This window comes from Miniopterus natalensis, chromosome 17 (assembly GCF_054644295.1).
Source record: "Miniopterus natalensis isolate mMinNat1 chromosome 17, mMinNat1.hap1, whole genome shotgun sequence".
Lineage (NCBI taxonomy): Eukaryota > Metazoa > Chordata > Mammalia > Chiroptera > Miniopteridae > Miniopterus > Miniopterus natalensis.
Genome location: NC_142097.1, coordinates 15,123,225 through 15,149,801, shown reverse-complemented (window position 1 = coordinate 15,149,801; position 26,577 = coordinate 15,123,225). Strand labels below are relative to the sequence as shown.

Below are 26,577 nucleotides of genomic sequence, written 5' to 3'. Positions count from 1 at the left end.
AGATTTATTTAACAAAATGTAATCGCATGCCTGTGGTATGCCATGAACTAAAAAGGCCAAGGTGTCTGGCCTCACGGAGCGTACATTCCAGCAGAAAGACAGGCAGTAAACATAATTTTACCGTGAGCTGAGTTGTGAGTGCTGTAGATAAAAATAGAGCAAGGTAAAGGAATTGGGAGTACAGGGTGGGATTAATGGAACCCACTTACAAATTTAATTAAACTCCTTTAAACATAAATTTAAACCTTAAAAACCACTTACCTGAAAGACAAAATGTTCCCAAGTTCCTAAGTAAGTCTATTAACTCTAGTAAATTAAACTTAACAAATACTGTGATTCTTAAGTTTTCCTAAATGGAGCAGTACTGTTAGTAGGGTTTTTAACTTAAAATCATAACTCGGAATCAATAACACATTTTAATATTGCAATCACAGGACTGATCTGTTACTCTACTGGCCCACTTCACTTAAATAACAACGAACACAGAAATTAAATACCAAATATGTATGGATGTCTTGACACACAAAACACTTTAATACCATAGGTTTGATTCACGCTTCTAAACTTAATTCTAGATCTTCCTAGATTTGAAAGATGCTCACTTATAAAGGAAATAAATAAGTTCCTGGTTTGGGATCATTTCTGAATTCTTCTCTAGTCTTGGAAGCCGGTGACTCCTCCCTAGGCTGCACCATCCTTCAATTGAATTTTGCTTTTCTTTACCTCTGAGGATATTTAAATGCCTCCAGTCTAGCTCTGAATACCTTTGAACTTGACAGAGTTGTGTGTTCTTTCATACTCTTCATAGCATCACAAAACTGAAAATTATTTTTGATTGGATTCTGAATATTTCTGAGCTTTGTGTGACTCTGTGGTTACAACTTCCAGTCATTCCACTGATGTGTTTATATGTGTGTATGTATAGTCTAAGCAATTTGTACTTGCAATACTCCGATACCAAATGTGTGAGGGTTTTCCACACACCAACCAGTTCTCTGACACCTGCTGTCACACACCTACAATTCAGTTCAATTTGGACACCATGTACCTGGAGTTGGGGTCGGACCCCACAGGACCACCCGCCACTCCCTCTCTTCAGGTGCCAGTTGCAAGTCCCTGTCCTTTTGACTGGCTGTAAATTAAGGCTCCTGTGACCCCCTCCTCAGCTTCGGTAATTTGCTAGAACAGCTCACAAAATTCAGGAAAGCATTTTACTTACTATTATGGTTTATTATAAAGGATACAACTCAGCAACCGCCAAATATGAAGAGATTGCTTAGGCAAGGTTCCTGGGAAGGATGCGGAGCTTCCATCCTCTCCAGGCCCGCCACCCTCCCAACCAACCAGCCTGGGAGCTCTCTGTACCGTCACTTAGGGGTTTTATGGAGGTTTCGTTACATAGGCATGACTGGTTAAGTCACTGGCCATTGGTCATTAATTCAGCCTCTAGCTCTTCTCCCTCTCCAACAGGGGAGGTGAGGGGGTGCGGGGGTGGAGCTGAATGTTCCAACCTTCTAATCATGCCTTTCCAGTGACCAGCTCCCATTCTGAAGCTATTTAGGGGGCCTCCAGACCCCAGTCATCTCATTAGCGTACAAAAGGACACTCTGACCACTCCCAGATTCCAAGGGTCTTAGACGCTCTTGTGTCAGGATGTGGGACTAAGAGCAAATATTATAACAAAAGATGCTCCTATCACCCCTTTCACTCAGGAAATTATAAGGGTTTTGGGAGCTCTGTGCCAGGGACTGGGAATGAAGACCAAACATTTATTATTATATTACAAAATCACACCCACGGTCAGTGGAGGGAGGGTTTTACTGTGCTGAGTCCTGGTCTCCAGCACGGCCTACAGGCTATCTCTGGGGGAGCCCGTGCTCCCTCTTTGACTCCGTCCTGGGCTCTCACTGCGCTTTCTGTCTCCTCCTGAAGCATTTGACGAGGGCGCTTTCACAGAGTGATGCCAGGTACGTTCCCCACCACCCACCAAGGTGAGCCACCTCCACCGGCCTGTCCTGTGCCTTGCCATAAGCCAGTAACTTGATCTGGCAGTCACGTTATGTATTGCGGTACTTGAGCAGAGCGTCCCTGTGTTGTCCTGACAGGCCTGATGAAAATGGTTCATGCGAAAAGAACTTGGACTCCCCTCAGCGACTTGAGAGCCAGGCTTAGAGCGGGCCTGGATTCCGAGTGTCGCCCAGCTCGCTGGCGGCGGTGGCCTTGCATAAACTCCAACAGTTTGTTGAGGTGTCCATGCAGGTGTGGTGGGAGAGTCTGCATGTGAGACTGTTGCCCCTCAAGTCCTCCCCTTTCACAGGGCAGCAGGCCCTGCTGCGGTCTTGATGAGTTTGCCCCAGGCTGGCAAGGCCACAAGTCCTGCTGCTGCTGGCACACAGGCAGCTGGTTCCCTCGGTGCTCCGGGCTGAGCCTGGCCACCTGAGTTTACCAAGGCCCTGGCATTTGGCCTCCACCCATTTCCTTTGTTTTTGGAGAGTAGCTGAGTTGCCCTGAGTTGGAGGGCCTCCCAACTCCCAGAGCTTTATGCAGACTGCGGAATTTGCAGCCCTGTAAGCTGTTTAAAAATGCCTTTCTAAGGAAAGGGTTTAGACACACTTGGCAAAAGGCAAATCCCATTAGCAATTGTCTAACTAATCCTGGCTGCCTGAGAACACTGTGTTCTTTGCAGGGAGGCTTAGAGCCCCTTCTCTCCTGGGCTAGGGGCCCTGGCTGGTTTTGTTCCTCTCCCCTCCCCTGCCCCCAGCCTTTGGGAAGGCAGATGGGGCCGAGAGTGGACGTTGGCCCTGCCACCAGGGGAACCGACGCGTTAGGCCTGGCTGCTGGGAGGCAGTGGTGTGACGACTGTTCGCTCTCTCAGAGTCTGTTCATCTTCAGTTTCTCTGCTGCCTACATTTTCTTCTTTCCTTTCCCCTTCCTTCCTCTCCCATTTTCCACCTTTCTCCTCTCTCCCTCCCTTTTCCCAAACCCCTTTCAAAACATAGATTTGAAGCAGAATCTATTTATTTTATATAGGAGTAAAGCACTTGGAGTCAGTGGAAGGTGAGGGGCTGACGCTGATTGTTTTGTAGACAGAGCTCAGTGTTCAGAGAGCTGGTGCAGGTTATCCGGAGCTGCCCATGGATGGGGGGGAGCAGGCCATGGACTTGGGGGGAGCTGGTCCTGTCGGCAGAGGCTGGGGGCTGCCTCTGGACCTACGGAGCAGCTTCTGTGTTCTGTTCTGTTTGTCTTATTTTGAGAGCATAGAAAAAGAAATAACAGGAAAGGACAAAGACTAACAACAATTGCCCACCTGGAATTGACATTTTCGCTTCAGGAAAGGACCCAAGGGAGCTCAACGGGGTGGGTCTGGGCCTACCTGAACGTGGCTGGAGGCCTGAAAGCTGCTTGGGCACATGCCTGTGTCAGGACACAGGCACAGAGGCCTTTATGGCAAAGTTCTTAAAATGCAGAAAAACCAGAAACAACCAAGTACCCATTAACAGTGGGGCATATTAAAATACAAACGAATGGGATCATTAATACAGACAGAGGTGGGTTCTTTTCACTGCTTTGCAGCGCCAGTCTCCTTCCTCCCTCCTCCCCCGGGGGCACCTCTGCCACATCTTTAATGTGTATCTTCATAATCTGTTTTCCTATTTTAACTGCATATATGTGAGCCCATGAATAATAGATAGTTGTGCTGGGTGTGTATTTTAGAAGCACACTTAACGCTGACATGGTGTAATATTATCCTGCAACTTGCTTTTCTTGTTTAACGTTACGTTTTCAAGATTGATCCCTGTTGATATCTATATCTGGTTCATGTCTTTTCAGTGCCGAGAAATGTTTCATGATATGACTGTACCATGGTTTATTTACCTGCCCCACTGTTAATGGGTACTTGGTTGTTTCTGGTTTTTCTGCATTTTAAGAACTTTGCCATAAAGGCCTCTGTGCCTGTGTCCTGACACAGGCATGTGCCCAAGCAGCTTTCAGGCCTCCAGCCACGTTCAGGTAGGCCCAGACCCACCCCGTTGAGCTCCCTTGGGTCCTTTCCGCTCCACCATACAAGCCAGCTGCCTTCGTCCCTCCTTAGCGCTCTAAGCAAGGCAAGTTTTAGGGGAGCCAGGGAGGGATAGAATCGGCATTGTCGCCCCCACCCCACCCCAACTGCCCTTTGGGTCTTGTTTGGTTTTTATTTTATGTTGATACATTTATCATAGCACCATTTAAGGAAACTCAGACATGTCTACTTACCCACATTCCTGCCTCACCAGCACAACTGTTTTCACTTTCCGAGTCCCTTTTAGTCTCTGTCCACATGCATACTTGTCCCTACTTGTCACTGTTCACGTAGCATTGTGTATTCCATATTTTCTATGTAACAGCATATTACAAACAGTTTCCATCTTGCCACAGTCTTCACAATGACCATTTCCATGGTCACACAGTATTTGACCCCACCCACGTACCCTAACCTGCTCTTCCTGTCCCAGGGTCTGCGTTCCTCCCATTTCCCTTCCCCGCTCCCAGCGCTCTTTGAGTGATTCCTCGCAGCCCCCTCAGATCGTGCTGCCACCTAGAAACAGAAAGAAAGCTCTCTGGGCTGCAACCTGCCTGGCTTCTGTGCCCCAGATGCCCCAACCGCTGCTACTGCCTTTAGAACCCCCTCTTTCCTTGGCAGTAGAAAAGCAACCAAACTAAATGATGGGATAGTCCCCGTACATGTGGCTTTGAGATTTTTATTTTATCTTCACCCAAGGATATTTTCCATTGCTTTTGAGAGAGCGAGAGAGAGAAACACCAATGTGAGAGAGACACATTGATTAGTTGCCTCCACACGTGCCCCGTCTGTGGTGGGGATCGAGCCTGCAACCGAGGAACATGCCCTTGGCCAGAATCGAACCCGGGACCCTTCAGTCTGCAGGAAGACGCTCTAACCACTGAGCCAAACCAGCCAGGGCGGTGTTGAGATTGTTTGAAACACAAAGAGGCTCCTCCCAGGAGGAAACGGTTTGGAAGGGCTCCTTGGGCCTCGTTCTTTCTCCTCTGGGTTTGGAGGGAGATGGTCAGGGTGATTCTTGGGCACTGCTCGTGGTCCAGCACAGCTCCCCAGAGCAGGGGCCTTGGGGCCGAAGCCCTCCCTAGGGGTGCAGAGTATATGCTCTGCGCCCCGAAGTTAAGCTTAGGAAGGTGCAAGTAAAAGACGCCAACTCCAGGCAGACCGCACACGGTTCCTGGAACCTTTGCTGTGGGGGCGACACTGTCTCTGTCTCCTGTTTCTTTAGCCGCCCCCCTCCAGCCAGCATAGGGGTTTCTCTGTCCCCCTGGGGCGAGGTACCAGCCTCTGTACCTCGCCTTCCCATGAGCCAGGTAGTCAGCTTAGGGATGATAAAGAATCGTGATGAACTTATTTATATCAAGACCTAATATTTATGGCTCACTTACTGTATATCAGATACTCTGCTCAAAAGCATTTTATACTTGTCATCTTATTGATTCCTCACAACAACCAAGTAAGATAGGGAACGATCACTACCCCCGTTCGACGGCTGGGGAAATGAGACTCCGAGGAGTTAAGGGACTTCCCCTGATCTTCCTTAGAATTCTAGCTATGCTTTCCCCGCAACCATCCCAGCTGGGAAACGTTAAGTTTAAGCAAAGCAGAGATGAGCTGTTCCTTTTCATTCCCCCCAGAGAAGCCCCTTGCTGGTGTGGAAGTTATTTCGTATAAAGGCATCGATTAGAAATGTTTCATTCCCTTTAAATTTCCCATTAGAGGCTTTGCCCTAATTTCTCCTTAGAAGTCTCTGCTTCAAGGAAAGGGGGCACGGGGAATTTGTGATGGGGAGGAAAGGAAGAAGTGATTGTAGTCTCAGCCTCCTTCCCTGCAACCCTGGGGAGGAGGGGAGAGGGAGGTGGGTGGAGCTGCAACCTGTGGATGCAGGGGCCTCTGTGACAGCTCCTCCACCATCTGGTGGCCCGGCAGAAAGAGCAGCTGCTTTTACAACAGGCAGTCCAGGGTTCCTGTCCCAGCTTGACTACTTACTGGCCGGATGACCTTGGGTAGATAACCATACTTTTCGCAACCATCTGCTATGAAGATTGAGGACTGAGCTGGGTAGGAGTGTCTGTCGAGCCTCACACAGAGCAGATCACGGGAGATGCCAGCTTCCCCGCTCCTGCCTGCTTGTTCATCCTGGAGGAAAGCACGCACTTGGGGCTCTCGAGCTAAGCTAACCAAGATCTGGTGATGGGAAGGGGGCCTGGCATAGTGCACTTAGATTCTTTACCCGTCCATGTGCTAGAAATGGACTTCTCTGGGTTGAAATCTGATTGTGGTTATAGTTGCATGCACCTTGTTATCTTGGGCTTTTATACTTGGACTTCAATGCTTAAATACAAGTGTGACCTGCTTTCCCATAATCATGGGGAAGAGGTGGGGAGATCCAAGGCCCAGTGGAGCTGTTCCTTCTTGGAATCAGCCAACTGGGGGCTCTGGTCATCCTGGTCCCCACAGGCATGGACTTGAGAGAAGCTGCCCCCATGATAACAAAGTAGGCCCTTTAGAGTAGTCCCATGGAGAAACTGAGGCACCAAACCAGGAAGTGGACTTCTTTTTTTAAAAAGAATACATTTTTATTGATTTTTAGGGTGAGAGAGAGAAACATCAGTGAGAGAGAAACACCAATCGGCTGCCTCCTGCACATCCCCACTGGGGATCAAGCCCACAACCCTGGCATGTGCCCTGACCGGGAATTGAACGGGCTGCCTCTTGATGCATGGGAGGATGCTGAGCCACACTGGCCTGGTAGAAGTGGACTTCTTTGCCTTCAGATTTTATTTTTCCTCCCTCTTCTGTCCTCTGTGCCTGTTTACCCTCCACAGACCAACTCAACATCCTACGTCAGGCCGGCTGCTGTGTCTAATCATAGCAGTGGGCAGGCCCCGGTTTAACCCAACACTTGTAATTGCCCAATTTAAGAAATACACTGATTCTCTGATTAAAGAACTTTTGCCAAAGCATTTTTGAGATCGGGCATGGCGATGGGAGGCACCCCTCTGCAGCCCCAGCCTCCGGTAAAGCTGCTGACTCAGAGCCCAGCCCAGTGCTCAGGGATGGAGGCAAACCCAGGCCTCTAGGGAATAATGTGTGGCTGTGAGGATGAGGCTGGAAACGCCCAAGCGTCTTGTGCTCCAACACACAGCTTCCCCAGAGGCCTGGACAGCTCGGAACGCACCTTAAAGCCCCGTGAGAACGGCTGCGCTGCCCTGAGAATGGCTGTCCCCCAGGGTCCCTGAGAATGGCTGTCCCCCAGGGCCCGTTTCTCTCGGGGCCTGTCCCCTAACACGCCCAGCCACTTCTAATAGGTGAGAGCACAGTGGATCCGTTTACTCCTTTTGAAGACCGGCCCACCACCACATGCCCGTGGCACCGACTGCCGTGGAAGGTAGAAAACACCAAGGCCACATTTCTGGTACCTCAGCGTACTCCCCATGGAGAAGTAAAATGTCAGTGGAGCAAATTACCGACACAATGCATTGGAATCTATAAATATTAAATTGCTCTGGCTTTCACTTGCCCTTGTACAATTAAAGCTCTGGTCAGCTCCAGAAGATGGGGGCTGGTTAGTGTGAGGTGGGGATGGGGAGGCAAGTGTCCCCAAAAGGTTGAGGCTGATGCCATGGGGTGTGGTCAGCCGGGGGTGGCCTTGGTTTGGGGAGAAGCAGCGAGTGGTGTAAAGAGCAGGGAGGTGGAAAACCCCAATGCAGCTGTAACCCAGGGTGGGGTTGCTCTGGTTTTTCATTTGCAGCTTTATGGTGGGGGTGGAGGGGGTGGGGAGCTTTGTGTTGCATTTCATACCCCAGCCCAGGACTCTAACGTGAGGGCTGCATTGTTGCCATCAGCGTGCTGTTCCCCTCAGAGCTGGTATTGGAACCTTCCCAGGCAGCAGGGCTGGAGTTGGGGGTGGGAGGCCCCTGGCTTGTTGGCAGCCAGCTGTCTTCCTCCTGTTCTGCTGCCTCTCCTGCCCCAGGCTCCTCCGTGACACACCCCCCCTTGTGTGGACTCCGTGGCATGGTTGATTTGTGTTGGTTTGTGCGTCTGAACGCTGCCTGGGGGTGTCTTTTTACACCATCAGTTAGGTTGAGGCTCCTGGCAGGTGGGGGCAGTTTCCTGCTTTTTGGGATTGGTTAAAGATGTATCCACTGCTTCCATGTGCCAAGACCCCGTGTGAAGTTTTTTAAATACACAACTCATTGACCTTTACATAGTGGGATAAGGTGGGAACTGCAGGGCATCCACCACATGGCCCAGAGTGGTGAAGGGACTTGCCGGGGGTCCCATGGAGAAGGTGTATGCAGACCCAGCGGAGCTCTGCGGCTGTTCAGCGGCTGAGCCTGATTCCGTCCCGAGGCTTTCCTGCTGTTAATCCTGAGCCTATACCTTGTCCCGAGTCCTCCTGGGAACTCTGATTGGGAGCTGACTCCTCCTGCCGGGGCCTGCGGCCAAGTGAGCTCTCTCTCTGTTGCAGGCATCCCCACCCTCATCGTGCTGGACCCGCAGGGGGAGGTGATCACGCGGCAGGGGCGGGTGGAGGTGCTGAATGACGAGGACTGCAGGGAGTTCCCGTGGCACCCCAAGCCCGTGCTGGAGCTGTCCGACTCCAACGCCGTGCAGCTCAACGAGGGCCCCTGCCTCGTCCTTTTTGTCGGTATGGAGCGGGAGGGGTGGGCGGGGGAGGGGCAGGACAGACCTCATGGGGCATGTCTGTCCCTACACTTCTTTCTGTCACCAAACAATGCGGAGCCTGGGCCTTTGTCTCTCTCTCGGCAGCCTTGCCTTTGACCCCAATGATTTATTCATGGCTCTCCCCCTGTAGGAGGTGTTCTGGGAGCTACTGCTGTGCTTTCCTTCCTAGCTGCTCCCAACTGCCAGCTGGGAAGAATAGGTCAGGCAGGAGATGCCCTGGGCCCCCATGAACAGACCCATTGTTGGAAGGAGGCGGGGCTGCACCACAGCAGCTGCAGGGGCTGGGCCCCTTGGGCTCAGGCTCACCCCGGGCTGCTTCTGCTGATCACCTGTGTTCAAACCATCTGGCTGGGGGCTGCTGGAGCCCTCCCAGCCTCAGGTGGCACCTCTGTGGCCAACTGCCCCCCCTAATCTCCCATGGCTGGCTCACTCTGGCGCTCCGTGGGTGACTGCTGTGAGAGGCAGGAGGGCACAGGAAAATTTACCCTTGGCTCCCTGCAGCCCCATGGGATGACTGATTCTTTCTGCAAACAGAGCATCTGCTGCCCAAGATCAGCCTTACCCTCTACCTTGGAACTTGTTGCTCAGCTCCAGTGCAGAATAATTTTGGGTACCAGGAGCATGGCTGAGATGCTGCCATACCCACTTCAGTGAGGCGAGCTTGGGAGTATGTGCAATATCCTCCTGTTCTCTGGAGGTCTGGTTTGGAGACCCCTAGGGAAGGGGGGCAATCTGCAGACATAGGGGATTCTTAAGCGAACTGACTTGCAGCTTCGTCCTGTGCTTAGAGGACAGAGGCTGCCTGGGGAAAGATGGCCTTGGGGTTTTCCTGCCTGCTACAGGCTCCCACACCTTTGTCTTGGGGGATGGGAAACAATTCTGAACTGAGGGACAACTGGGAAATCACTGGCCATCTGCAGATGTGGAAACAGAGTCCTGGAGAAGCAAAGCGAGTTCCCAGCACCATGGGAGCTAATTAGATATGGATCTAGTGTGTCCCACAGAATCTGCATGCTGCAGGCCTGTTGAGTGGTGTGGCATTTCCGGGTGAAAGTTGTCTGCTAGCACCTGGTCCCCCTGCCCCCAGCTCTGCAGCTCAGGGATGTCACTCTTGTTCTCAGTTACAGCGTTCAGCAGAGTGAGCCCTGGGGCCCCCAGGGTGTGGCTGCTCGTGGAGGCAAGGGATGCCCCATAGAGGGCTCTGGGGAACCTGGTTGGGTGGTCTCCAGGCAGCAGCCTGTCCCCTCCCAGGTGAGCCTGGCTGTTAGCTGTGCGTCCCCATGGCCACCAGAGCTGCTGACCAGACTACAGTCCTACCCACCACCACCTCCACCTCTGCCATTTTCATCAGTGATCCGAGGTCATGGCATCTCGTTCTGTGATTGTGAGAAAATCTACCCGGGACCTCAGGTCCTGGCTTAGGGGAAGCTTAGCTTTCAAGGATTTGTGAAGAGTATAGTGAAAAGGATCACGTTTGCTTGGGGCGTCAGTGCTGCTCAGTGAGGTGAGTTGTTCCCGGGAGCGTGGTGCAGGAGAGCACTGTGTGAGCCAGTGAGTACGTGAGGCCCACCCTCGTGCACCCAGGAGGCAAGGCCCGTGTCCCAGGGAAGCTCTCCTTCCTTCAGGGGCTGCCCGGATGGGCGTCCAGGCCCCGGATGCGGGCGCCCGCAGGGGGCACCGCTCGCGGACCAGCCCGCGTGCTTCATGGCTTTCTCTCCACCCCAGATTCTGAGGATGACGGGGAGTCCGAGGCGGCCAAGCAGCTGATCCAGCCGATAGCGGAGAAGATCATCTCCAAGTACAAAGCCAAAGAGGAGGAGGCTCCGCTTCTGTTCTTTGTGGCGGGGGAGGTGAGTGTCGCCTGGGCCAGACCAGGGGCAGGCTTCGAACATGAGTGATGGGCTTTTGGGGATATTAAAGGGGGCCTTGGGGTCTGGGGTGACTGTGTTTCTGGAAGAGCCCACAGACAAATGTGGCGTGAAAAAGTGAGTCATGGAGAACCATTTCCTGCCTTTGCGGCTTCCTCCTTCCATTGTCCTCTCTCTGTGGCCTCAGAGCAGCGGGATGGCTCCCCCCACACACAGGACAGTGCCCCGCACATGTCTCCCAGGCTTCTGGGCAGAGTGGCAGCCACCGAGATCGCGGTCAGCACTCACTCCCTTGGGGTTGGATCCAAACCAGAGCCTTTACAGAGTGTCTGCTGGGTTAGTCCCTCCTCGCTGGCCCGCCAGGCGGGCTCTTCCTGTTACAGGGATTGCGCTGGGGCCACGACTCTGCCTGTGGTTCCCTGGCCAGGCCCAGGAGAGGGCTAAGGTGGGAAACTGCCGACGTCCCTGTCATTCACGCAAGGCCTGTCCCAGGATGCTGGGCTGGGCGGAGCAGAGGACTTTCACAGGGTGAGAGGGCGGGGCCTCCAGCAGGTGTCTGCCTCCCCCAAGGTCAAGGTGTAGGAGGCTCCATCCTGTTGAGTGGGAATCTCCGCCAGATGGCCGAGGTCTGTGCAGGCTCCCTACCTTGGTTCCCACCCCCAGGAGCCACCCTCCGTGCATGCTCCCCCACTTCCCCCACCCAGCCAGGCACTGGCTTTAAGCCCATTATTGACAGCCACACTTTTTGAAGCCCCCCTGTCCTCCTTCCACCCATCTGTACCTCCAGTTGGTTAGAGCCCCCATGCTCATGTCACACTGTGTTTGGATCCCGAGAGGCAGCGGCGGCCAGACACCCTGAGCCAGCACCCATTCATCACCTCCTTGATAGTCTCCCCTGCTAAGCCCTGCTGGGCCCCTTGCAGGCCGCTGAAGTCACCCTGCTGGGTCGCTGGGTGGAGGGAACAAAGGTTCACAGGGCCCTTCCTTGAGGCTACACAAGCCCACTCCACACAAAGCACAAATGGAGGCTACTCTGAATTTATTAAACTCTAACCCCTTTCATATGGCTGTGAGAGAAAAGATGGGTACAGAACAGAAAGGGCTGGCTGGGCTGGGGGTGGGGCTGGAGGGTTCCTGTAACTGATGTAGAAATGTGGCTGAAAAAGGAGCATTTGTGGGTTTTCTAAGTACCAGGCACCAAGCCAAGTGCTTCCCCTGCACTATCCCATTTGTCCCCACCTCTCTGGCTGGGATATAATCATTACTGTTTCACAGATGAGGAGAGCGAGGCTTGCAGAGGGTGAGACTGCTCCAGTCTGGTCGGTGGGGCTGAGTGCTGGCTGGCTCTCACGCCTCACCTAGCCCCATGTGAACTTTTACTAAACCCATTTTACAGGGCAGGAGACCTGGGCTCAGAGAAGTGACTTGCCAAAGTCACACATTCTGTAGACAGCAGAGAGAGGAGTGAGCGTGAGGTTGGTGTGACTGCAGATCAGTGCCCTGCTCCTTTAGTCCTTGTGGTCTAGCAGGGAAGGATGCCGAGAGTTGGACAGAGGAGCTTGGACATCCACTGCTCCAGTTCCCTGCCTGGCTGCCCCACCCTTCCTGTGTGTTTCACCTAAGCTCCTGGCCTTGGCAACTCTCCTGGTTCAGTTCTCTGCCCTCGTGCTCAGAAGCAAGGCATTGTGGAATGAGGCTGGGCACAGGGCGCTGGAACACCAGGCATTGACCGAGCACCTCTGAGCTCAGGACTCCAGCCCCCTCACATCCCACCCAGGGCTAAGGAGGACCCGTGTTTGTCTCCATCCTGTCCACTCAGGGAGGCAGAAGTCATATCTTCTGAAGCCTTAATAGACATTAAAATTCATCTCCCTGTGGTTTGCTCAGAGGGAGAGGGGAGGGGATGCAATGGGAATTGGATGTACAGCATTTGTCCAGGTGTCTCCCTTCTGTTTATCATGAAGACTGTTTATTTACCCATACAGAGGGCCTGGATTGGGTAAACAGTGCCAGAGATACTGAATCACCAGCAGTGCTGGGAAGTACATGTTGTTTCTGGGGTGGGGGGAAAAGACGATTACCAATAATCTTCCTAAAGATTTGCCCTTTGAGGAAGGAATTTTTGTTTGTTTGTTTCAGAAACCGGTGAGCTGTAATTTTCACGCCTCTTGCTCACCAGCATTTAAGGCCAGGAATACCCCATGCCCTTTCTTGGCAGGGTGACGCAAGTCTTTTCTTCGGTTTAGCATACTGTACATTTTATAATGAGACAATTTTCTGTTACCTGCTAAATGAGGGTCAACAGCATAAAACGTAATCCCAAATGATCGGTCTCTTACAAAGCTTTCTCCTTGTCTTAGGATTTCCATGTTTGCCTTTGTACTTAATAAAGCTACATCTGGTATTAGGGAAATTCTCTGGGACAATCACTAGGAATATGTGAAAGAGGTCTAGCTTCTTGCTCAGATAAATGCAGCAACCTGTGTAAACTTCAGTAGTATTTCTGTAGCCCTGTCTTCCCATCCGGTTCTGCGATGCTCACCTCCTGAAACCGCAGGGTGGGGTGGGGGCAGTTCTGTTGAAACACATTCAAAGCTGAAGTCCGGATTGGCCTCAGGTAATCCACAGCGGAGCTGCAAATGATCGAGTTGATTGCAAAAGTAAGTAATCAAAGGACATCACATTTTTGCAAAGCAGAGGGTGTGTGAAAGTTGCTTTCATGCTAATAAAGAAAGACTTGCCTGGGATTTGGGGTGATGCAGAGAGAATTTTCGGAACCAGCCTCCCCCTCTGCAAGGCAGGGTCAGGCTCCACTGCTCCCCATTGTGAAAGCCCATCTTTCCTGGAGGGGGCCCGCTTTTCAGGGTGACGATGGAGTGAGTCCATTCCATGCCATCTGGGGAACCTGGGCCAGGGGTCTCGCTACTCTTTCTTGAAAACTTACGGTTCTCTGTCCCTTCTGGTGACTTCCAGGATGACATGACTGACTCCCTGCGAGATTACACCAACCTGCCCGAGGCTGCCCCTTTGCTCACCATATTGGACATGTCGGCCCGGGCCAAGTACGTGATGGACGTGGAGGAGATCACCCCTGCCATCGTGGAGGCCTTTGTGAATGACTTCCTAGCAGAAAAGCTTAAACCAGAGCCCATCTAGTGGGGCTCCGGCCTCACGAGACGTTATTTAAAACTCAGTCTCCTCCTCCTCCTCCTCCCCTCCCTCCCCTCCACCCATGGACTTTTCCAGCGTGTCCTGAATCACACAACCCAAGTGTCCAACCTCCCTGTGGTGCCTTGTTTTCTGCATTAACTCCTCAGCCAGCGCCCTAGGGCGCGCATCCTCTCAGCAGCAGAAGAACCCACCGTGTTTGGAGACTCTGCTTGGGATTCACGGGGCTGCCGTAACCGGGCCAGAGCTGGAGCTGTGTCACTGTCTGTCACCAGCACTTGGTGAAGTATTTGCCAGGTGTCCTGCCGAGTGAGCGTGAAGGGACAGCGCATGGTGCTCTGGCTCACGGTTCAGTGACACAGGCGGGGCAAGGACAGGGCGGCCGCCTCATTAGGCCTCAGCTTAGAGCTTCTGGTGAGAAGGCCCTTTCTAGGTGACTTTAGTCTGTCTTGGTCTGAGTAGCTTGTCAGTTGGTTCTTGGGCAGGGGATCTCAGATCTCAAAGGAAGCTTGTGTTCTTTTCTGGTGAGAAAAAAAAAAAAAAGCTACAGGAATGATTCATATTGTAGTTGCTTACTTTGAACTCCTACCATGGGATAAGAGTTCATTCCTCCCTTATCTCTCTTCCTTGATCTTGACCTCTAAGTTTCTGCCTTCTCATATGAACAGCCCCTACCAGCTTGGAATTTTGTTAATAAATTCTTACCCGTGGACATCTTCCCAAGAAGATGCACTTGGCCCTGGTTCTTAGAGGAGCACTGCCTCGCCGTGCTGACCTCTGACTCAGTGCAGCCCTGGGCCTGGGACCACTGGAGCTCTGCCAAGGTGCCTGTGCCCACCCCTGCCATTCCCTTTTCTTTTCAGAGCAGAACTAAAAAGAGACAAATTACCAGAAGCCTAGCTTTTCCCTAAAAACCTGCAGGAAGAGCTGCACCCTAGGGTGGGAGTGAGGGCAGAGGACACGCTGATGAAGAGTAGGCCTGGGATCCACTTTGCTAGGCCCTGGCAGCTTGGCCTCTCCTTATTTGGGCTGAACTCACCACAGAAAGAGTAACATCTGTGTTCTAGGATTTGGGATAGACGGCTTTGCCTGGGGACTTGCAGGGTTTTAGCCTCGCTTCACCAGATGTCAGGGTCTTTAAAGCAATCCCAGGCCTTCCCCTTGGCTCCACTCACAGCACTCTGCCAGCCAAGACCATTTATTTGGAAAACCCAGCCCCCAATTAGCTGTAACACCGTCGCTCCTTGCCGAATTGGATTGTGGATTTGTAGTTCAGAGGTACAAAGTTAGTGGGATTAGACTGTTACTTGATGTCACCAGCCTGAAATGCAGTCACCTAGTGAGAAATAAAGCAGGCATCTCTGGGCATTATCAACCATTTGGCCGCTCCTGTCCTTAATAACAAAAATCTTTTCTCTTGTGGTGCTGTGCTCTCTCAGGAGGTGGGCAGCGGGGGATGGGACATAGGCGATCCTCTCGACTTTCATTGGGTACCTGGTAGCTATGTGTCAGAATTGTCAAGAACCCGGAGATCTAACGCGGTCATCTGTCAAATCCTCCAGAAGCCGGCAAGCTCGTTCAGATTAGAGCGCCAGAGGCAGATCCTTGCTGGAGGTCTGGCTGCCATCCCTCCCAGTTCTACTCGCCCTTGCAGGCAGTGGATTCTCAGATGAGACATCCTGTGGACACACATCTTCATTCCCTCCCAACTGGGGAGCAGGTGCCCTAAAGCTGAAGTCCAGGTGGGGAAACAAGGAACCCTGCATGTGTCTCCATGTGATGAATGGAGCAATAGTTGGAGACCATCAAACCTAGCTCTATCTTAGGGCTGGGGCTTCTCTGGAGGGTGAATTGGGGGTATGGACAAGTTGAGGTGCATCTCGCTTGGAAGATGGGCAGGATTTCTGTCTGTACCCTGTATCATGATGGCCTTGGAGGAAAGGTGGCCTTGTAGCAGCCACTTATCTTCTGGGGTGGAAGAAACAAAGTCCAGTGAGGAGTCCCTGTCTTTGTAGCCGAAAAATTAGGTCATCTGTGGTCCTTCTTTGGCTATTACAGGGCTTACTGAACTACCTGCCACTAATGTCAACTGGCTCGTTGACGCCAGAACTCCCCTTTGAGAGTGGGTGTGCAGGTTAAGATCAGTAGGAAGCTTCACTAAAAAGGTGCATTTGGTTTATATAATGGCGGGCTCTGGGGGAAATGCTGGGGGAGGAGCGCTTGGCCAGTGCCAGTGAAATCTCCCTGTCTTGATAGCGCAAGAGATCTTAAAGGTTATTGGTGCAGACGAAGTGGGTGGCTTCTTAATTTCCACTAAGCACCTCCAAAATACCTTAAAATTCTTGTCGCTAATTGGAAGCAGGTTAAAACACCAGCTGTCGCATATTCAAGGGTTTCCGACAGCAGCTAAGGAAACCATGCCCTGCAGCTTGAGGCAGGATGGTGGTTGTAAAAATGCCACCCTGGGGTTCCAGATTTGTGTTCACCACAATGACTTCCAGATTGAGTCTACCAGTTTTCACAACAGAGATGAGATTTTTTTTTTTTTTACCTGTCCCCATCAATAAAGATCTGCTTGTTGGGGGCTGTATTACAATGGGCAGCTGCAGATGCCAGAGGGCAACTAAAAACCTTTGCAGCTCCTACACGTGGGTCCTTGAAATCAGTGGCACTCACTTACCCAAGCACAGGGAGCCAGTACCGCTTTTTTGGCATCAGCCAAGCTTCAAGTGGTAATTTTCAGCCAGACTTTGTTTTTTCCTGTTGCCTAATTAAAGACACTGAAAAGCTGTTCTCTCCTCCTGCCACCTTTTTCCGGGGCAGCAAAATGAATTCTGCAATGATGTGATGACATAGTAGGGTATGGTCCAGGGACAGATCTGCCAGATCTAAGAAGCTATTGCTCTGTCACCTGAGGGAGAAAACCACACGTGTGCGTGCGCGTGAGGAAAGGCTGTACACTCGAATTACAGCGCTGGGGAACCTGAGCGAGTGTCTGGTCCGTGCCCCTCTGGTCACCAGGGTGTGCACACATTCTGTTCCGTCATTTGCCCTGGTTAGTCTGGGCAGGCCCATGCTTGCCTCATAGGACAGAGGTGCCACCGCAGTAGATTGCGGGGAGGCTCAGCAGCGCCCTCTGCAGCTTTTCTCAGGGTGCCTCTTCGTGAACCAAGGACTGACAGAGGCCCAGGCTCAGGCGGAGCTTTCAGATTCCCTCTGAAGCAGCTCTGCTGAAGTGAGCACTGAGCCCCAGTCCCTCTTTGCTGATACCGACAGGGGCGAAACACCCCCTGCTTTCCTCCAGGAAGGCTGCTCCAGGGAAAATTCTTTGGGGACAAATGGCTGTTATTAGCTTCATTATGGCACTAATGGTTCATGTGCAAAGGGTGAAATATTTCCCAAGAAACAAAGTTTGTATGTAGGGAAATTTTATATTGGGTCTGCTCTATGGCTAGGGTTTCTCCTACTGGGGGAAATAGGATATTAGGATGCTCTATACACACCCTCTAAGTGAAAGCATGAAATAAATAGGCTTCATTTTCAAGGCATAAGTATGTCTCACTCCCTTGGTGTTTGGAGTACTTCCCAAGGCAGGAAATGTGCTGTTAAATTTGAGTAGGACTTGTTCAGACGGACTGCTAGGTTTCCATTCAATAATGTGCCAAGGAATGAAAGCCTCTGTCCCCAGGCCAGCAGGCCAGTGAGAGGCCCAAAGGAGACAGCCTCAAATCTGGATTTGTGGGTGCTCATGCCTCACACATAAGTCACCCACAAGGGCTAGAACTCAGATACAGCAGGAGGCAGGACCTCAGGACCAGGGCCATAAACTAAGTCTTTGGACATCAGAGGGTATGGGAGTGCCTGACCAATCAGGAGCCACTCTGTCTGAAGCAGTCAGTTGGTATGTGGTGTAAGGGAGGCTTGGAGGCCGGACCCTGCTGCAGCCATGTCACCTCCCAGCCTTTGTTCCCTTCTTGCATTTTGAGGGAGCAGCAGCTTTGGTGATAGCCCTCTCCAACTATGAGGCTTCAATGGAAAAAAGCAGCTCTTCCTTACAAATGTATTGAGAACAGAAATACCATCCGTAACGTGTTCAGATTTTTCAGTCGTACTTGGCCTTTGGGCGGCAGCCCCGGCTTCCGGAGGCCTTCAGTGAGAGCTCGGCTCGCAGCTGCTCCCGGCTGCTCCCGGCTGCTCCCGTGCAACACGGCAACCTAGTTCAGAGACCAAGTCATCCAGAGCAGTTGTCCTGGCTCATCCACTAATTTGGCTTGTAGCTTAGTACCTTTGTGTGTTAACTGATGAAAAGAGAAAAAAAGTATTATCTTAAAGTTTAAAGGTGTCTACATGAGTGTTTCCTAAAAATAATGTAAAAGGTGAGCCAGTCAGGTCTGCTCCTGCAGGACGGCAGAGGAGGCTTGGGGCAGCCAGGGCTTTTCAGCACTAGCCAGGGAACCCTGGCTGAGGTGCTGTTTTGGGAGTCTTTGGTGGCAGAATGACAAGAGATAAATGCAGCTCAGCTTGGATGGTGGTGACATCTGGTGTTTGCTGTTAGCCCTGGGGCAAGCGGTGGGTCCCAGGTGGAACCAGTCCCAAGGTCTGTTCATCCTCTGGGCCTTCATGCGGGAGCAGCTGTGATGGGGAAGGAAAGGCTTCAGCTCCCCCTGCCCTGAAGCTCCACGCCCAGGGCAAGGCAGTGGGTCCCCAGTGTGGCACAGGGACATCAGCATTAGCCCAAAGCTGCTTTCTCAGAGCTGCATTCGAAGGGAAAAGTTGTGCTAGTTTTACTGTTTTGCTGTGACCATTTCCCATGTCTATGCATTTTCTCCTTAGTTTTTGGTCCACTGTCCTCCTACACTTCAGATTCCGACGAGAGAATGAGTGACAGTTTGGATGAGTCTCCAACTTCAACACCTTTGAGCACAAATGGCTTGCAAAACGCCCTGCAGTGGAGGGAGGCTTTACACTCCATCCTTTCTTCAACTTCAACCCAGGACGAATCCCCACCCTCCTCAGGGTTGGGAATGGTTTTGAGGCGTGGCTGCCACCTTGTGGCAGAAGCCATGTTACAGCTGCGCTCACACACAAAGGCAAGGAGCCCCTGGCCAACCTTGACAGCTGCTTTCAGCAAAGCAGTTTTAATCCTCACCTGAGGATATTTTTCCATTGCTTTTCAGAGAAGGGGAGGGAGAAACATCGATGAGAGAGAGACATCGACTGGTTGCCTCCCACACGTGCCCCGACCAGAGCTGGGGATCGAGCCTGCAATTGAGGTACATGCCCTTGGCTGGAATAGAACCCCGGGACCCTTCAGTCCACAGGCTGACGCTCTAACCACTGAGCCAAACCAGCCAGGCCCAGCCAAGCAGTATTTTGCTTGTCATATACTGCTCAGTAGCTATTTCCTGGGGAAATGGTGACAGAACAAACGTTGGCCTCAAAATTGGGAAGAATTCAAGGTAACAATTTGCCAGTATTAGTCTACAAACAAGAATATCGCCACTTGCTTCCTTTGCAGTCATTTGAAAGAAAGGAAAACTTGCCCTCCCCTCTGTTCAATTATACCCATAAAAATACAAAAGGAACTCCCAGGCATGGTATAAAGGGCACTGACCACAAAGTAAACGATATACATTCCATTTCCATCTCACACCCAGGATAAGACTTAGAACTACCAGGTATACTGTTTTGCACTATTGTTTTTCTGAGCAAGGACAAGGGATAGGATTTGTTTTCATTGATCTTTATTGTGTAACAATCAGGAAGAGTAACCCAGGGACAGACGCTGCAGACTGGTTTCATGCTGGGCACAAGCTTCCTTTTAATGACTTGTTTCTTTAGCACTTTTTCCAAGGTGTTGAGACCAAATGTCAATAGTAGTGGTAGTTTTCTGGACTGCCTCCCAGATTTAGCCTGCTGGTGTGATGGGCATTGTGGCTGTGAAGCTGGCAGACTAGGCCCAGCCTTTGTGGGCTCATCTACTTCCTAAAAGCTGCCAGTCTTAAAAACAATCTGTGGGCCACTTGCATGGGACATTCGTGTGGGGCAGGCCCAGACCAGAGGGTGGCACCAGACCAGCAGTTCTGGTAAGCCTGGGAGAGTACCGCTAAACAGATTGTTCCTGCAAAAACCCCTCCCCTCAAACATGCCAAAGCAATCCTACCCTGCCACTCGGGGCATGAGTCATACTTGATCTTTTGTTTCTCTTGAAAGGAAGTTTAACCAGGGACCTGGGGGAGCCAAAGGGGAAGGAAGGAGGATCAGTTTCTCTTGGGCATGCCAGCAACTCAACTTCCCTGGAATGAGCAGCTGAAGGGCTCCCAAGGAATCCTAACCATTACAGGAGCCACTGTACAGAAGGGATGCAGTAAAACTACACTACTAGTGTCTTCAACTCCAACCATATTCTCTATGGTTGCAAAAGCACTGCATGAAATAGGCCCCATACTTTAGTCTCACCCACCCTCTTCCCATAGTGATTAAAACACAGCGATTACTATCTACATTTACCCTCATGTTCTTGGCTACACCCCAGCTAGCACCCGGTTAGGATCCAGTTTGCCCTTGTCCCCTGGGGGTTTGACAGAGAGGGTCTTGCTGCAGTGTTGGGGGTCCAAGGGTCCCAAGCTCTCATCCTCAGAACCTCAGCCTCTCTCCCATCACAGGCGCCCTCTGTTCACACAGCAACCAGGAGTGTTGGCATTTTCCTAAGCAGTTCTGTTCCTCTGTGCAGGAGAGGGGATTAATGTAAATAAGTAACTCCAGTCATTGCATTTAACCAAAAGTGTTAAAGTAGGACTAACAGCAGGAAGCAAGTAAAAAGAGTACAGCTTTCCTGACAGACGCAGGATTAAGCGGAAGATTTTAAAGCTGTTTCCTCCTTTTCTGAACAAAGAGTCCTCAAAAAGATTACCTGCAGAGGCGCTAAGAAGGTATAATACCACTTGATGAACTAAGTTGTTTCTACCAGCTGTTTCACCAGAAATGGGGGGAAATCATGTTAAACATACACAACAGCTATTTGAGTCAGGGCCTGAACAATTTTAAAGACTGACACAGTCAAGTGGAAAGAACAGCTAGCAACTGAATACCATTACCGGTAGCCTTCACATATAAAAAATTGGGGGGCTCTCAGGAAGAATTTTGACCTTTGCTATTTTTGAGAATGAGCAGAAATTCAAGGACATTTTTATTTTTCCAATAAACATCCAACAGCATCATGCCTACCTGCTGGGAAGCCACAATTACCAGCTCTGCCAGCCTAACAATATAGGAGGAACTGGAGACAACCTCAAACCATGGATGACTTCCATGTCCCCTCTCAGTGGTAACTCCTGTCCCTGCTCATGTGTTCCGCCCTTAACCGCAGTTGTCTTTTCCCTTCAAAGAGTAGGATGCTGGCAGCCATGGCCGAGTTTAGGCTGTCCACACCAGGCACCACAGGGATCAGCAGCCTCTTGCCCCCGGTGCTCTCGGCCAACTGCAGGGACTCCAGGCTCACGCCATGGGTCTCCCCACCTATGACCACAGCTGCTGGTTCCTCTGTCCAGTCCAAGTCATACCTCTGGACCTCAAGTTCAGGGAGCCAGTCTTTACTGGCTTCAGTTTCTAGATCCTCCTCCTCCTCCTCTTCCTCATATTTGTGATGCTTCGAGAGTTGTTGGTCAGAGACCCAGCCATGGTCACTGGCTTTATTAGATATCTGGGCCTGGGCATAAAGGCCACAGTTGTCTGCCACATAGACCCGGGTATCGTCAGGCAAGTAGTTGGGCACTGTTTCCCAGTCCAGGTTGTTGAAGATGGGCACCTGGAAATGCGCACCCATACCTGCCCGCAGCACTTTGGGCTCCCAGGCATCCACACAGCCTAGAAAATAAATGACAGGATCCAATTAAGATTACAAACCTTGCCAGATGAGGGGACTCAATAGTAAACCAGATTAATTCTGGATCAGGAGATAAAGCAAAAAATGTCCTACTGTAGCCTTGATAGCTGGCAGCTCTGCCTCCCCCATATGGCACTGTCCAGCAAAGGGACTTCCTGCTAGGAGGAACTCCTGCTAGTGCTGAAACAAATTTCATTCATCCCTTCAACACTTACCATACACATCTGCCAGACATTGTCCAGGAGATGCAAAGAGCATTAAAGTCCTCAACCTCAAGGAGCTCATGATACAGAAGCAGCACGAACAGGGTAACTGAAAGCCCTGTACAAAGCGGGACTATCAAGAAAAACACCCCAGAGAACATGATACTGAGCTGGATCTTGAAGGACAGGAGGATCTTGTTGGAGAAAGGCCCAGGCACAGGACAAAGTTACAGAAGGGGGCAGAGTGCCACAGTCCAAGCACTTTAAGGTGGATCAGGAAAACTGACAGGTAGGTGTGGTGGGAGATAAGATGGGAGGCAGCAAGGACTAATTTAAAGGAAGCTGGGCATGAGGAGTTTAGGATTTTATCTAGAAGACAAATGACATTGAAGGATTTTTAAAGCAGTGACAGAATCTGGTTTATGTTTTAGACCCATTTGAATCTGGATTGGAGCAGGGAAGATGGGGAAATTAGATTGGAGGCAATTACAGTAATCCAGGGAGAACCAAGGCAACAGCCTTGTCATTCACATGCACACCTGCTCTTACAGTAAGGCTAAAAGGACTCTTTTATGTACAGGCATGTGCTAGGCCCAGCCACTTATATGCACTGGCAGACACTTTGCTTTTCTCAGAACCACAGGCTGGAAAAGACATCAGGATCAGGGCACCACAAATCTACCATCCTCCCCTGACTTGTTAGCACAAGCCTCCTTATTACAAGTTATTTTTAAAGAGGTGCCCAGATTCATGAGGAGAGCTGTCTAGTGTGTCCCCTCTACTTGGGGAGCATAGGGTAAGATGAGACTCCCTCCCTCATCCTTGAATCCTCAATACTGGACACCACACCAAGGGTTCCCTTCCACTCATACACCAGCACCAGCATCACTGTGAAAACATCACTTGGACTCTACAGGTACATTTCCAAAACCACACCTGCTCTCATAGCTCTTACCGATGGGGCAGGTAAGTGGGTACTGATGATGGAACCCCAGCACCTACCTCTCATGCTGCAGAGAAATGCACTCCAACAACGTGTGACTGGGGGAAGAGTTGAGCAATTTAGGCAAGTCTCAGCAATGGGTGCTAATATTAGTTTACATTGGAAGGTAACTTGAGTGTTTCTGATGAATGATCCTCTCCCTTCCACCCTCCCCCTAAGTTGTAATAGGCACTTAAGGCTTGTCCCAACTGTTAGGCAAGTCTGTTTAGAACCAAGCTTACTAATCCCCATTTCTATTAAGAGGAGACAGGAAAAAAAAAATGTAATGAGGCTAATTTGTGTGGGGGGGTGTTTGACTTCTGAGGCTAAGGGAAACCTATCAAAATTTCATAATTGCACCCTGTTGAAATCATTTATGTCAGAGAATTAGGAATGTCAAGGAATTAGAAAGGTCTCATATACCCAACAATTTGGGAACTCAAGATCATTAAATAAAGTACTTGAAACCAAGTGTTAAAACTGGCATCTACTTTCCCTGATTGATTTTTAAGTTCTTTCTTTAAGAACCTAGCAGGTGTCAAAATAATTTTAAAAGATAATCAACATTTACTGAATTGCTATGTTCCAGGCACTGTATATGCATCATGTCACTCAATCCTCAAAACAACCTTACCAGGTAGATTCTGTTATCATACCCACATTATAGACGAGGAAGCTGACACTCAGAATATTGCCCACAGACATGTAGCTAATAACAGACAGATCGAAGATTCAAATCCAGGTATATCTGCCCAGAGCCAGCTTACTTGCAAATGGCCACCCAGTCACACACACTCTTACCTTTGGTGAGTAATACTTTGCTGCAGCCTGCCCCAGCAGCAGATCTCAGAACTGTCCCCAGGTTCCCAGGGTCACGGAGATTGTCACAAATCAACAATAAGGGCAGTGAATGGCGAAGCTGAGTCTCTGGGAATGTCATCTTAACATGGTCAGGTTTGGCAAAAATCCCTGAGGAAACAAAACAGGCAGTTCACTCGTCTGATGTGGACACAGGGAATAATTAGACTTTTCATTTACTTATCACTTCCTATATTCTTAATTACATGAATGCATTCTGACTGAAAGAATTAAAAGATAAAGTCCCATCAGTGATCCCCTGCATACTTGCTTTCAATCTTGGAGTCTATCCTGTCCTTTCAGAACTTGTTCCATGCAGCTACCCATATATAGGTGCTTTTACATTTAAAAAAAAAACCCACCCATTCTCTTTATTACTCTAATCTACCTACCTCTTTAGCACATCTTGGAGAACTTACCATGCCAATACACTTGAAGCCAGCTTATTCTTTTAAGTGCTGCGTGTTATTTTGTAACTTGAATGTACCACATTTAACTCTCCCTCAACTAACATTTAGATTTCTTTCAGTTTTCCCTATTATAAACAACCCTGCAATAAACATCCCTGTATGACTCTTTATACATATGTCCAAATACTTCCCTAAGAAAAACACCTATACGTGAAACGAATAAATGAGGTGTGTGTACTATTAATGTTAACTACCAAACTGCCCTCCCCACAAACTATTCCAGTTTGTTCACACCAAGAACACATACACACACCTGTACCTACCCTATCAATGAAGGCAACAGAATGGTATCAGGCATGTGTGTATTGTAAAAAGATCCTGCACTTAAGAGTCACAGGAAGCCACCAGAGCATTCGGTTGGGCAGGGAACCTCAGAAGTTATCTTTAACTTCTACTTGAACTGTTGAAGTGATGAAAGCTCACAACTTCCAGAGTCCCCACTTACGTTACTGGATGTAAGTCTGACAGGTAGTGCTAAATCTTATCTATTTCTCCCTTTATGCTCCTCCTTAAATCTGACATAAAACATGATAAGGATATGCTAAATAATATATATTTTTAAAAGCCATGAAATCCCACAAACAGTCATAGAGATGAAGGGGCTACAGAAATCCAGGATGGGCTGACCACTGTTAGCACACATGCCCTAAGTGGCAAGCACGGTAAAAATGAGCGATACTTTCACTGTAGCATGAGGTAGTGATTAAGGTGTAGCTAATAAGGGTACAGTTAGCTAGACCAGGTAGAAAACTGTAATAGTCCAAGTTCCCACCCTAGGGGAGAGTTCTGAGCACAGAGGCATAGATCTCTGTGACTTGCTGGGTTACAGAAACAAAATAGTCCCCAGAATTTTCTCTCCCAACTAATAGTTGCACAGTGAGCCCACTATAGGGAAGAGGCACAACTGGTATGATGGGCCCTGGACCAAACATTCGAATCTTGAAGATAATTCCCCCACCCCAACTGTCCCTTACTATTTAAGGGAAACCTCTACACTTACCACCATTCAATTCTCAGATCTTAAATATAGCTCCAATGTCAAAAGGGTATATAGAATTTAGTCTTTCCATATTTAGAAAAAGCTTTCTAAGTGCTAACAGACATCACAGTTACATAAAACCTTAAGTTAAACTTAACCAAATGAAGACAAGGTTTCCTGTTCAATGGGCTAAACAGGGCAATAAATTGTAGCTTACTGCTCCTACCTGCTTCTAGAAAAAGGGAGTCAATGAGAGGTATCACCACATTGGCAGAGGTTTTGTGAAAATGGAGGCCTAAATCTTTTGGTAAACATTTTCTTAATTTTTGGTTGGACATTAAAGGTTGAAGAAGTGACCTAAAAAAAAGTAAGGTGTGAGGAATAAAGAGCCATAATACAAATGATGATGAAAAACTGGCTTCAGGTTCCACTAAAAATACTATAAGGTGCACCATTTATGTAAGATTTGAGAACTATTTTTCTGGGAATCTTAAGAAAAGGTTAGGCAATGACATTTTGGTTTAAATAAAATTTGTTACCCTGAGACAAGTATAAACAAATAATCCTAGGTTTCTACTTCTAGTGACACACTGTATAACCACTGACCCATTATTCCTTGTGGCGTTACTAGGTCGGACCATTCCTTGATATCCTCAAACTTCACCTTAATGAGGCTGACACCTTTCAGCTTATCAATGGGCAGCTCCTTTAGGTATTCCAGACGACTAAAGAAGAAAACTTTCGGCACAGCACCAGCCTTGAGAGCGTCTGCGATCAGCCTGCGCCCTTCCAGCAGGATCTTCCCTTCCCTTTCCCGAAATGACCTGGACTTAACTATGGTCATTACACTGCTGTGGGTGGAAACAAAAACACTGGTAATTACCAAACACCCCAGATACGGAGATACACCTAGTTCTAACATACGCAGAGACAGAAGCAAACTTATTCCGAGGGAGATACTAGTTCTCCCTCGGTGAATAAAAACCAGCGGATGGTACTGGAATAAGTCCTCTCACTGGAGGAACGAGGTTAAGGTCCCGCTGTGAGGCGGAAAGAGAAACGTGAATACTCCACACGGCTTAGGAACACATCACCTCAGCCTTTTGTCCCCGCGTACGGCCTTATCGTAGCGAAGCCCCGACTCTTCCCAAGAGCTTGGCGTCTGGGATGGGGGCACCTGAGGCGGCTGCTTCAGCCGCTGCACATGCGGAGTGGCCGCAGCCGCCGCCTTCCGGGGCTGCTTCCCGGGATCGGGCTTCCGGTCCACCACCTGTCCGGACGGAAACAACACTTTCACGGGGCTCCGCCGCAGCGCCCGGACCCAGCGCCGGGCGTCGAGGTCCCAAGTCTGCACCACCGGCAGCAACGGCCGCGCAGCCCCCCCGGCGCTCTTCACCAGGATCGCCATCTTCCCC

General features: G+C 50.0%; 2 protein-coding genes across 3 annotated transcripts in view; one reads left to right on the top strand and one right to left on the bottom strand.

The window, feature by feature from the left end:
* The window catches only part of NXN (nucleoredoxin), a 134,654-nt gene extending 118,079 nt beyond the window's left edge, over nucleotides 1–16,575 (top strand). The window contains exons 6-8 of the mRNA XM_087825985.1: nucleotides 8,532–8,711; nucleotides 10,475–10,599; nucleotides 13,591–16,575. Of these exons, the coding sequence (XP_087682111.1) occupies nucleotides 8,532–8,711; nucleotides 10,475–10,599; nucleotides 13,591–13,773 (488 nt within the window). The 3' untranslated portion in view covers nucleotides 13,774–16,575. The remainder of the gene's footprint in view (nucleotides 1–8,531; nucleotides 8,712–10,474; nucleotides 10,600–13,590) is intronic.
* A 4,380-nt stretch (nucleotides 16,576–20,955) lies between these two features.
* On the bottom strand, nucleotides 20,956–26,570 carry MRM3 (mitochondrial rRNA methyltransferase 3). Of its 2 annotated transcripts, XM_087825981.1 has the most exons (4): nucleotides 26,257–26,570; nucleotides 25,769–26,013; nucleotides 23,657–23,824; nucleotides 20,956–21,651 (listed from the first exon to the last, which is right to left on the bottom strand). In XM_087825981.1, exons 1-4 carry the CDS (start codon nucleotides 26,568–26,570, stop codon nucleotides 21,107–21,109), a joined length of 1,272 nt encoding a protein of 423 aa, XP_087682107.1. In that variant the 3' UTR covers nucleotides 20,956–21,106. The 2 variants fall into 2 exon arrangements, with proteins under 2 accessions (XP_087682107.1, XP_016057475.2); XM_016201989.2 differs by lacking the exon at nucleotides 26,257–26,570 and having other exon boundaries at nucleotides 25,827–25,904.
* Nucleotides 26,571–26,577: the final 7 nt, after the last annotated feature.

What these genes read in the sequence shown, in the direction of transcription:
- MRM3 (XM_087825981.1), bottom strand. Translation starts at nt 26,570, where the DNA reads ATGGCGATCCTGGTGAAGAGCGCCGGGGGGGCTGCGCGGCCGTTGCTG. An exon ending in CGCGGGGACAAAAGGCTGAG is followed by an intron (nt 26,014 to 26,256) that starts GTGATGTGTTCC and finishes TTCCACCCACAG; the next exon opens with CAGTGTAATGACCATAGTTA. An exon ending in CAAAGTATTACTCACCAAAG is followed by an intron (nt 21,652 to 23,656) that starts GTAAGAGTGTGT and finishes TTTATTTTCTAG; the next exon opens with GCTGTGTGGATGCCTGGGAG.